The sequence below is a fragment of the Manacus candei genome, unplaced genomic scaffold (genome assembly GCF_025592945.1).
Source record: "Manacus candei isolate 608988 ecotype Guabito, Panama unplaced genomic scaffold, ASM2559294v1 h1tg000230l, whole genome shotgun sequence".
NCBI classification, from domain to species: Eukaryota; Metazoa; Chordata; class Aves; order Passeriformes; family Pipridae; genus Manacus; species Manacus candei.
The window spans coordinates 159817-171935 of NW_026138278.1; the positions used below are offsets into that span (position 1 = coordinate 159817).

The window sequence follows — 12119 nt, forward strand, 5'->3', positions numbered from 1 at the left end:
TATATGGCACTGCCACTCCTTCCACCCTAAATCCCAGCTGGCTGCCCAGAGCTGGGGCTGCCCCAGCCCTGGGGGTGTCCAAGGCCAGGCTGGATGGGACTTGGAGCAACCTGGGTTGGTGGGAGGTGTCCCTGGAGGGGGGTGGGATTAGATGGGATTTAGGGTCCCACCACACCCAAACCAGTCTGGGAGTGAGTTCTCACCAGAAACAAACAGGAAGGGGGTTAAATTGGACGTTTTCAGACACCACAGCAACACCTGGACATGGCTCCAGGCGTGTTCCTACAATTCCCACCCTCACACTGACCTTCCTGGCTGGATCTGTGGATTCCTCGCCCAGCGTGCCCGTTCCTGGAGGCTCTGGAAAACAGGGAGGGAGGAGTTCAGTGGTTCAGGTTTCTTTAAACACCTCAGAGCTTTAAGAACTTCCTGCGTTGCATTTTACCCCTTGTGGAAAATCAATATTAAATATTCATTTAACAGTGACAAACAGGTGAGACACAGACAGTGCTATGGAAATGCTCCCAGAAAGAACAGGCCCAAGGTGGGAATGTCCAGCCTGGAGAAGAGAAGGCTCCAGGGACACCTTAGACCCCCTTCTAGTGCCTAAAGGGGCTCCAAGAGAGCTGGAGAGGGACTGGGGACAAGGGATGGAGGGACAGGACAAGGGGCAGTGACTTCAAATTGGGAAAATGGAGATTTGGGTGGGATATTGGGAAGGAATTCTTCCCTGTGAGCATGGCAAGGGACTGGAATGGATTTCCCAGAGAAGCTGTGGCTGCCCCTGGATCCCTGCAAGTGTCCAAGGGCAGGTTGGACGGGGCTTGGAGCAACCTGGGATAGTGGGAGGTGTCCCTGCCCATGGTGGGGGTGGAACTGGGTGGGATTTAAGGTCTCTCCCAGCCCAAACCATTCCAGGATTCCAGGATTCTGTGACCTTTCCTTATCAGTACTATCTGAGGCACAGTAACTGAGAATTAGTTCACACTTGAGCAGGGTTTAACACCCAGTCTGCTCTGGATGAGTGACAGAACACGTGGAGAACAGGAATGACTGATCCAATGGGATTAAATCAGAGGTGGAGCTGCAAACAGAGCACAGGGAGTGCCTGGATCCACAGGGTCAGTGCAAGTGTCCAGTCACACTGACAGCTCCTGCCAGGACTGTCCTGGCTGCTGAAACACAGAAATCTCAGGGGGCTGCAGCCACTCTGGGGGCTTTCAGCCCCTTCACCACCCCGATGAACTCCCGGGCTCTGGTCCAGCCCCTGGTCCAGCCCCTGCACCTGCTCTCACAGGTTTTATTTCCTGGAATCCCGTGTCCTTTCCATTGCCTGCCTGGAAAGCAGCTCAGGGAGCACCCAAGAGCAGAGAGGTTTAAGACAACCTTGCAGTTTACCTGGTTTAATTAAAGCTTTATCAACCCCAGGCACATCCAGCGCCGGTGCCTGAGGGGGCTGGGATGGGCTCCCTGACAAACAAATCCATAGAACACCTCCCTGTCCCACTGCACATCCCCCATGGAACAGGGCAGGACAGCCCCAGGGTACCTGGTACAGGTGAGGGGTGGGGCTGGCTCTCCATGGGCACTGCAGGCTCTGGGGTTCCATCCTCCTCCGGGACACTCTTTGGATCTGACGGCTCCGCTCCCTCAGCTCCCACCCCGGGCTCTGCCGAGGGCTCGGCATCTCCATCCTCGGCTGGTTCTGGCAGGGACCAGCAGCAAAAGGCAGTTTTTGTTTCTACAGGTCAATGAATCCACCTGCAGCAGCAGAACGAGCTGCACTGTGCATCTTCTGTCCCATCTCAGAGGCCTCCCAGTAATAAATCCCTGCTCCTCCTTCCACACGGACAGAAAATGGACACCCAGGGAAAGCTCTGTCCCCAGCTCACCCACTGCCCTGGTTTTTTGGCTGTTCCCCATCTACAAACAGCCCTGACAATCCCTGCAGGGAGGGTGTTTGCCTGTGGAATGATCCACCAGTGGGCCAGGCCAGGAGAGGTGAGGGAACCTGGATTCCCAGCCTGGAATGGCTGTGCTGGGAAGGGAAAAGCACCTCCTGCTTCCCAGGGAAGAGGGACAGTCCTCCCTCCTCTCACCTGCAGCACCTGGAGGTTTCTTCACCTTTCGTTCTCCTGGCACTGCTGATTTCTTGAGCTTTTCCTTTTTGCCTACAAAAACACCCCAAAACCAGGTGTCAGGAGAAATGCTGATTATATGTAACTTAAAACCAATATAAAGTATTATATATACATTATATATATATATAATATATATATATTATACACATACTACAGTAAAATAGCACAGCAATATGACACATGCATGCTAATAATAAATTAATTGCTGAGACAAATATTGCTTATCAATATTATAGTAATATTGATATTATATTACTGTGAAGAAAAAGACATTATACATGCAATAATATAATAATACCATAAAAGATGGAAAGTGATTAAAATAATAAAGTATAATAGAAATAAAATATAACAATAAAATAGAATATTACACATACAATAATATACACACATATGTACAATGTACACACAAAAATCAGCTTAATCTGCAGCAATTCAACTGATGTGACCAAAAAACCCACCCAACACCTAACCCAGCAGTTCAGCCCCACAGAGATGCTGAGGAATGAATCAATAAATCTGTAAAAACCACGATTTCCCACAGAAATCATGGCTGCTCCCTAAGTGAGACTTGCTCAGGAAAGGCAATAAAATAAATCAATCAAGCCAATAAATCAATTAATAAAGAGAACAGACAACCTCCCCCCAGTCTCACCTGTGGGGGGTTTGGGGGTCTTGGTGCTGGTGGTTGGAACTTTTCTATTAGGAGAATAAAAAATAATCAGTTTTAAAGACAATTAGCAAATATTAAAACAGCTTTTAAAAGCTCAAACCCAGTAAAAATCCCCACGAACAGATATGAGCCCATCTGGTTCCCAGCCATTATCATTAATTTATGCAAAGGCAACACTCACTTGGTACTTGCTGAAGTTTTTTTAACAGTCAGAACTCGTTTTTTAATGGTCTTTTTGACCTGGAATGGAAAGAAAAAACAGTGACTGCAGCACTTGGACTTTATTTGTAAATATGTGTGGCCACATAAAAATCATTAATAATTATCAATAGTAATTAAGTATATACAGAATATGGGTTGTGTTCTTCACTGTTCAACTGTTATTTTTCACATATGGTCTATACTTTTTATAAATCTGTTTGTGTAGACATACACACATATATAAACAGGATTATTTTTAAAAGTAGTATTAATAATTAATAGTATTTAACACATATATAAATACAGCTGGCATCTTTCACTGCTTGCTAAACTGCTTTTATTCACAGATCTCCATCAGCATTCACACATTTGCATCCCAAATTTAAGCAAGGATGTCCTAGTTAGGACAGCTGAGATCAGTTCATCATGGTGGGTGTAACCCAAAACTGTATTCTATAGCCTTCCATGTCATTTCCCAGAAACTAGACTATTGTTGTCAATAGACTATTCGCACCCTCTGCCCATAGAGCATGGTGGGTGTAACCCAAAACTGTATTCTATAGCATTCCATGTCATTTCCCAGAAACTAGACTATTGTTGTCAATAGACTATTCGCACCCTCTGCCCATAGAGCCTGACTCCTCAGGCTATAAACTAGGTGTTAAGAGGCCTGTGAGATAGAAGGATGTTTCTGTCCTCACACCCTTTGTGAACTCCCCGCCCTGAGGGGAGTACCAAGCATTCCTGCCTGAACTGGAGGATATATAATCTTGGAGTTTTGGAACATTTTTCAACCCACTCGTGGGATCCAGAGGACGGCTGCATCTCATCGCTCTCAACCAGACTTAGACCACCACTGGACTGCGATCACCACTTCTGGCCAGACTGCAGCAGCTCTCCCACCAGCAGGTTCTTCCCCTCTCCCTTTACTTTGGACTCAAACAGGGCCCAAGGAACACCACTTTGTTCAGGCCCCAGGGTACTGGGTTATACATTTGGGTTTTTGTGGGTTGAGACCAATTGTTTGTTTGTATTATTGTACTTACTGTATTATTTTAATAAATTGTTATTCTGACTTATAATCTCTCCTTTGAGTTGGGTTCATTCCCCCTGCTGGTTAACTTTTAAACCAGCACAAAGGAAAAGGCAAATCTGGAACGAGGGAGTGCACTTGCATATCCATTTTTACCAAAGAAGGGGGATTCTGGAGTGGAGAAGAGCACTTCCCATGGATTTTTTAAGCTGCTGTTTCTGCAGCTGAAGCCATTGACCCCCTCCCTGTGTTTCCCGGGGTGCCTGGAGCAGAATTCCAGCCTGGATTGGGGTGTGAGCTCTCACCTGGGCGGGGGGTATCTGGAGCAGAACTCCAGCCCATTCTGAGGTGTGAGCTCTCACCTGGCCGGGGGGTGCCTGGAGCAGAACTCCAGCCCATTCTGGGGTGTGAGCTCTCACCTGGCCGGGGGGTGTCTGGAGCAGAACTCCAGCCCATTCTGGGGTGTGAGCTCTCACCTGGCCGGGGGGTGCCCGGGGTGTCTGGAGCAGAACTCCAGCCCATTCTGGGGTGTGAGCTCTCACCTGGCCGGGGGGTGTCTGGAGCAGAACTCCAGCCCAGTTTGGGGTGTGAGCTCTCACCTGGCTGGGGGGTGCCCGGGGTGCCTGGAGCAGAACTCCAGCCCATTCTGGGGTGTGAGCTCTCACCTGGCCGGGGGGTGCCCGGGGTTTCTCGGCCACGCTGATCCGGATGCGTTTCCCGTTGAGCAGCACCGGCTGCGTCTCCCCGAACTTGACGGCGGCGATCACGGCCTCCTTGTAGTTCATCTCCAGGTAGGCCTGGAACACAGGGAATCCCTGCTCTGGCTGGGCCCAGGCACAAGGCACAGCTCCCTGGGATCCCTGCCCAGCCAGCATGTGCCCATGGGGCTGGGGGTGCTCCATCCCTGTGGGGTCTGACGGGCAGGTCTGATGTCAGGGTGACACCAGAACCACCCCCCTGCCTCCAGCTGCCACGGCCCAGGGGGAATGAAACAGAATAATTGAAAAATGACAGAGAAATAAGTTATAATTATACATAATATACATTATAGATATCAAAGTATACATCCTATGTCACCTATAATGTATTATTATATATAATGTCTAATGCATAATTGATAGGTAAAATTAGATATTATACATAATATACATTATAGATATCAAAGTATACATTCTAAGTAACCTATAATGTATTATGTTATTATATATAATATAACGCATAATTGATAGGTAAAATTAAATATTATACCTAATATACATTATAGATATCAAAGTATACATTCTAAGTAACCTATAATGTATTATGTTATTATATATAATATAATGCATAATTGATAGGTAAAATTAAATATTATACCTAATATACATTATAGATATCAAAGTATACGTTCTATGTAATCTATAATGTATTATATTATATATAACGTCTAATGCATAATTTATAGGTAAAATTAAATATAATACATAATATATGTTATAGATATCAAAGTATACATCCTATGTCACCTATAACGTATTATGTTATTATATATAATGTCTAATGCATAATTTATAGGTAAAATTAAATATATGTAAATAGATAAAGACATGATATATTATATATTATATATATTTCATAGCATAATATACAACATAATACATTATATATTATATGTATTATATCGTATATATATAATATACAACATAATATATTATATATTAAGAATCTATAAGTTATATGTATAAATCATATACATATTTACATATACATAAAAAAATGAAAAAACGCAGGGTCTGAATTTGTATCAGTTTCCCAGTTCCAGCTATTCCCAGATTACAAGTGTGATCTTAAAGCTTCTCAGCAGTTTGTCATTAGTGCCATGTTGCCCTGAGGTTCCCCGTGTCCCTCGTGCCCCTCGTGTCCCACGTTGCCCTGAGGTTCCCCATGTCCCTCATGTCCCACGTTGCCCTGAGGTTCCCCATGTCCCTGTGTCCCACGTTGCCCTGAGGTTCCCCATGTCCCTCGTGTCCCACGTTGCCCTGAGGTTCCCCATGTCCCTCGTGTCCCACGTTGCCCTGAGGTTCCCCGTGCCCCTCGTGTCCCTCGTTGCCCTGAGGTTCCCCGTGCCCCTCGTGTCCCTCGTTGCCCTGAGGCTCCCCGTGCCCCTGTGTCCCACGTTGCCCTGAGGCTCCCCGTGCCCCTGTGTCCCCTGCCTGGCTGGCTCCCCGCCCCGCTCACCTCGTTCCTGGAGCGCAGCACGATCAGGTCGCTCACTTTGCCGAAGGGCTGCACCAGCTTTTTGATGTCCTGATCCGAAAATCCGTCGTCGGGCAGGTCCGAGATCTGCAGGACGGTCCCGCAGCTCAGCAGGTCCTCCCTCAGCAGCTACACAGGGGACACAGAAGGCAAACAGACACTTCCCAAGTCAGGGGTTTCGCCACAGTCTCCTTGTTTTGCTGTCCTGCCTCAGCCTCTATCCCTGGGAGTGTCCAAGGCCAGGCTGGACGGGGCTTGGAGCAGCCCAGGATAGTGGGAGGTGTCCCTACACGTGGCAGGGGGTGGGACTGGATGGGCTTTAAGGTCTCTCCCAACCCAACCCATTCCATGATTGCAGGATCCCCACCCTTCCCCGCAGCCAGCAGACCTCAGTGTCGCGTGGAATGGGTCACCCTGCCAATGACCCCCCAAGGGAAACACCAACCAAGTCCTCAAAAAGCAGAGAACACCCGCAGGAACTCACCCTGTTGTAAGAAGCAGACTGAGGTTTGCTGCTCCCTGCGGATTCATCTTCCTCATCCTCTTCGCCCTCCTTGTTTTGGGCTGATTCCTCCGTTTTGGCCGAGGCAGAACTCGGCCCAGGTGCAGCAGACCCGTCCTTCTTGGGAGCCTTTGGGGCAGCACTTGTCTTCAGTGGCTTCTTCACGCTCCCAGACACCTTCCCCGGGGGGCCATGAGTGGATGAGGATCTTCCTGATCCCAAGGACCCCTGCACAGCTGCCTGAAGTGATTTGTGTTTCTTGAACTCTGCCAGGAACTCCGGCCCCAGGGTTTTCATGACGGCCTCGAGTGCTGCCTTTCTGTCTGTGAGGGAGGGAAACCAGGGGGGTTGGATTTGTCCTTAAACACAACTTACAGACACTTCTGTTCTTTCCTACAGTTTCAGCTTCACCACCCACTCCTGAGCCAACCCTGAGACTGCCTGAGCTTAGAGAACCTTCACAGTAAATATTAACAAACCTCAGGATGTGACGCTCCAAAACAACACCTACAAAAATCCCAAGGGCCGGACACGAGAAAATGCAAAATATTGTTTAATTTTCTATGTCAGGGAATGGAAAAGAGGGATTTTTGAAGCCCCTGATCCTCTCTCACACTGAGGCCCAGCAGTACTTACTATCTTGGTGCCTTCTGCTAAATTCTGCCTCCTTCTCTTGCTCTTTGTTGGTTTTAATTATTCTTTAACGAGCTGCTACAACAATAATTTCCTGTCTGCTGGCTTTCTGTGGAGAATTCACATTTTGGTTATTCGTTGCTTCTCCCCCTCCTCCACTTCCACGGTTTTACCCTCATCAAAGCTCCTGGAACCTGCCTGTCCCTACACAACTTCCCAGCAGGACCTGTGTCCCACAGAACCTCTCAAAGCTCTGGAAGCACACAGAGAAGGCAGCCCGGGTTGGGATTTTCCAGGGAAACCTCTGGAAACCAGCTGGGTGCTCCGTGTCCCCATGCCCATCCCATCCCCATCCCATCCCATGCCCATGGTACCTTCGGAGCGGCTGGACCTGCGTGAGGAGCGCTCGGAGCTGGAGGAGCGGTGGGAGCGGGAGCCGGGCCTCAGGGAGCCCCTGGGGCGCTGTGGGGAGCGGGAGCGGTGCCGGGGGCTGGGCCGCCGGGGGTACCGGGGGGGGCTGCGGCTGCGGGGCCGGCGGAAGCGCCCGGGGCTCCGGGAGCGGGAGCGGAAGCGCCGCAGGGGGTACCCCGAGCCCCCCGGGCGGTACCGCCGCCGGCTGGGGCTGGAGGAGCTGGAGCGGTGCTTCGGGGTCTGGTTCTCCTTCCTGTCCCCAGCAGTCCTGTGGGAACACCGAGAGCTGGGGCAAGGCGGGAAAGAGGAATGCACTGGGAGAGCTGGGGGGGTTCCCCTGGAGAAGAGAAGGCTCCAGGGAGAGCTGAGAGCCCCTGGCAGGGCCTGAAGGGGCTCCAGGAGAGCTGGAGAGGGACTGGGGACAAGGCATGGAGGGACAGCACACAGGGAATGGCTTCCCACTGCCAGAGCATTAGACAGGATATTGGGAAGGAATTCCTCCCTGTGAGGGTGGGGAGGCCCTGGCCCAGATTGCCCAGAGAAGCTGTGGCTGCCCCTGGATCCCTGGAAGTGTCCAAGGCCAGGTTGGAGCAACCTGGGCTGGTGGGAGGTGTCCCTGCCCGTGGCAAGGGGTGGAACTGGATGAGCTTTAAGGTCCTTTCCCACCCAAACCATTCCAGGATTCTGTGATTATTCTCCTCATGGAAGTTTCAGAAGTTTATTTGCTTTATTTCTCCTGGTTTGTAACAGAGAGAAAAGCAAAGCAGCCTGGCCTGCACATCCAGCTTTGGAACTCAGCTTCCCAGGAAGGATGTCAGACTAATTAATGCAAAATCTCAGGAAAATCCAAGGCCAATTCCAGTGCTATCCCCCCCATTTGTGCACGAGGCAAACATGTACAAATGCTGAAGCAGTAAAACAGCCCAGCTCTGCTGAGCTTCAAAGGGAATTAATGCACAGGGTGTGTTTTTGAAAAGAATTCATCACAGGCAGCAAAGGCCAGAGATGGGAGTTGATGAATTCCAGGGTTTTTTCAGCCTGTGATGATGTCACTCCCAAGGGATCTCTGGAGGCCAGGCTGCAAACGGGATTAACTGGACCAAGACTAGTGGAATTCCCTGGTGGAATGAGATGGGCTTTATGGTCCCTCCAACTCAACCTAACCCAGCCTGGGATTCTCTCAAACTTAGGAGAAACCCCCCAAACCACCCCCCTAATTGTACACCAGAACTACGACCCCGTGAGAGAGGCTGCAGGGGGCAAACCAGGAAAGGAACTGCCCTAATTACCAGCCAGTAATTGGGACAGCTGGGAGAGCACTCCAGTTACCTGCTGGAGGAGTGAGCCTCGGGGTTCCATTCCGGGTACCTGCCAGGGGGAACACAGGGGTCACTGCAAAAGCCAAATTTCCCACCTGCAGCACAAACCCCACCTTTCACCCTAAAAACAGGCTGCCCCATCCCTGGGAGGGTGCCAGGCTGGAGCCCTGGGCTGGGGGAAGGTGTCCCTGCCCATGGCAGGGGTGGCACTGGGGGGTAATTATTGTCCCTCCCCTCCCAAGCCATTCCCAGTGGATCCCAAGCAGATCCCTCACTGCTGCTGGGATTTATTGTCCCTCCCCTCCCAAGCCATTCCCATGGATCCCAAGCAGATCCCTCACTGCTGCTGGGATTTATTGTCCCTCCCAAGCCATTCCCAAGCAGATCCCTCACTGCTGCTGGGATTTATTGTCCCTCCCAAGCCATTCCCAAGCAGATCCCTCACTGCTGCTGGGATTTATTGTCCCTCCCAAGCCATTCCCAGTGGATCCCCAGCAGATCCCTTACTGCTGCTGGGATTTATTGTCCCTCCCCTCCCAAGCCATTCCCATGGATCCCAAGCAGATCCCTCACTGCTGCTGGGATTTATTGTCCCTCCCCTCCCACGCCATTCCCATGGATCCCAAGCAGATCCCTCACTGCTGCTGGGATTTATTGTCCCTCCCAAGCCATTCCCAAGCAGATCCCTCACTGCTGCTGGGATTTATTGTCCCTCCCCTCCCACGCCATTCCCATGGATCCCAAGCAGATCCCTCACTGCTGCTGGGATTTATTGTCCCTCCCAAGCCATTCCCAAGCAGATCCCTCACTGCTGCTGGGATTTATTGTCCCTCCCCTCCCACGCCATTCCCATGGATCCCGAGCAGATCCCTCACTGCTGCTGGGATTTATTGTCCCTCCCCTCCCACGCCATTCCCATGGATCCCAAGCAGATCCCTTACTGCTGCTGGGATTTATTGTCCCTCCCCTCCCAAGCCATTCCCATGGATCCCAAGCAGATCCCTTACTGCTGGCGGAGCTTGCGGCAGCTCTCGATGTGGGAGGGGTTGTTCTGGTGCAGGATCCAGTCCTGGGGGGGGAAGGACACCCGGAGAGGTTGGATCAGAGTGGAACATGTCAGCACTGCCCACAGTCTCTAGTGATGGCTGGTGTGTTTTGCCTTCCACCACATTTTTACCTTAGGAACGATCTTAAGGTCAAATTTCCACTTGGGATATTAAAAGCACTAAGACATCATCACCACAGGGTGTCACAGAACACAAAGGTGAACAAAATGCATCGTGTTCCATGAAATAAATGGAGGAATTAACCCCCCCAGCACCCCGGGGGCTGTCACCACACGGATCAGGAGAGGCTGATCCAATAACTGGGCAAATTAAAGGAAATAAAGCCATTATTGGCTTTCACAGCCTGTCAGACCAATGAGCACCCCCAGCAAACCCAGCAAACCCAGAACCCCAGACGTGGCATCTCCAAGTCAAATCTCATTCCCACCCCAGCCTGGCTTGCCGTGCCTGGAGCCCCAGAACATTCACCCCCAATCACGTCACGGCCAAAGGTCACTGCAGAGCCTCGGGACCTTCTTCACACACACACTGATTTATTCTACATTAGAGAACCTCAGCAAGGGCTTTATCCTGAGGAAAACTGAGGGGTTCAGCAGAGACAGTGCAAGCCCTCAAGCTTGAAAAATATCTTAATATTACTTACAAATCCTTAAGCTCAGGTTTAACTGTGAGCACAGACAGTCCCCAGAGTGGGGAGCTGGGAGGCAAAGGAGCCAGTTTGCTGTGGAGAAGGGATATTCTGAAACTCTAAGGTGTAATGTATCGGTGATAATTATTAAACATTCCTAAAAACCAACTTCCAGCTGCTCTAAGAGCATAAAATACAATCAGACATATAATAATTAATATGAAACAACAGCTGTCTAACACAGCTGGCAGGCTGGGCTGGGTAAATAATTCCCAGCTGTGAAATTCCACGGCACTTTTCCCAAGCACAAGCTGGTCTGGAAGACAAAAGATGCTCCAACGTGTCTCTGGCAGCACCAAACCCTCCTGTTCCTCTGCCACAGCTCTGACACAGAGCTCGTGGTGGGAGGGGAAGGATCCCTGGGAAGGGCACAGCTCCGGCTGGGCACGGCCGTTCCTGGCACTCCCACCACCGGCTCAGATGTGCTCCAGGACTTCCCAAACTCCCAGGAACCTGGGGGCTCAACGGAACTAAACTGCATGTGAAGCACAAGACTTGGTGTGGCCTCCTGCAGACACCGACAACCCACCTCAAAAGGCACTGGAGGATCCACTCACCGTGTTCCCAACCTTCTGCTCATCCCAGCTGCCCCAAAGGAGGCAGGAAACCTGTTTGGGATCACTCTGCATCCAGCTCACGAGTCAGGAGCAGCAATTCACCATCACACACTGGCTTTCCCTAATTCCAGGCCATCTCTAAGCAATCCTGTTCGAAGGATCCCATTTTTCCAGTCAGTTTAGCCAGGACACGAGGGCTAAATCAAACGAGCTGGTAGAAATTAAAGGGAATTTGGCTCCCAGAATTCCACTTCCACGGTGCCAGAGAAGGGGACACGGTGCCAGTGAGGCCCAGGGAGGGCATTTGGTTTCCAAGTGCCTCCAGCTGCTGATCCAATGCCGTTCCTGGGATTACAAAGGGAGATTCTCCTCCCAGCAGACAAGGACAACGCTCTTCTCTTTGCCAAGTCTTTGCTGTGCCAAAGCCCTCCTGCATCCCAGAGCTACAGGAGTCTGGATTTATGGATGTTGCTCCTCTTTGACTCATTCCTGGCCCTTCTCAGTCTTCAGGAATATTCCATTGTCTACAGACTCATCACAAAATCCCAGAAAAGTTTGGGTTGGAAAAGTCCATCTCATCCCACTCCTGCCACGGGCAGGGACACCTTCCACCAGCCCAGGCTGCCCCAAGCCCCTTCCAGCCTGGCCTTGGGCACTCC

At 50.5% G+C, this 12119-nt stretch overlaps 1 protein-coding gene across 4 annotated transcripts in view; it reads right to left on the minus strand.

The window, feature by feature from the left end:
• The window catches only part of ZNF638 (zinc finger protein 638), a 46006-nt gene that overhangs the window by 14603 nt on the left and 19284 nt on the right, over positions 1–12119 (minus strand). For all 4 annotated transcript variants that reach the window (XM_051774851.1, XM_051774850.1, XM_051774853.1 and 1 more), the window contains exons 3-13: positions 10156–10217; positions 9159–9197; positions 7793–8097; positions 6768–7108; positions 6266–6412; positions 4714–4845; positions 2996–3054; positions 2797–2840; positions 2100–2171; positions 1550–1705; positions 308–360 (exon numbers count right to left, since the gene is read on the minus strand). In XM_051774851.1, coding sequence (XP_051630811.1) covers positions 308–360; positions 1550–1705; positions 2100–2171; positions 2797–2840; positions 2996–3054; positions 4714–4845; positions 6266–6412; positions 6768–7108; positions 7793–8097; positions 9159–9197; positions 10156–10217 — 1410 coding nt within the window. The remainder of the gene's footprint in view (positions 1–307; positions 361–1549; positions 1706–2099; positions 2172–2796; positions 2841–2995; positions 3055–4713; positions 4846–6265; positions 6413–6767; positions 7109–7792; positions 8098–9158; positions 9198–10155; positions 10218–12119) is intronic.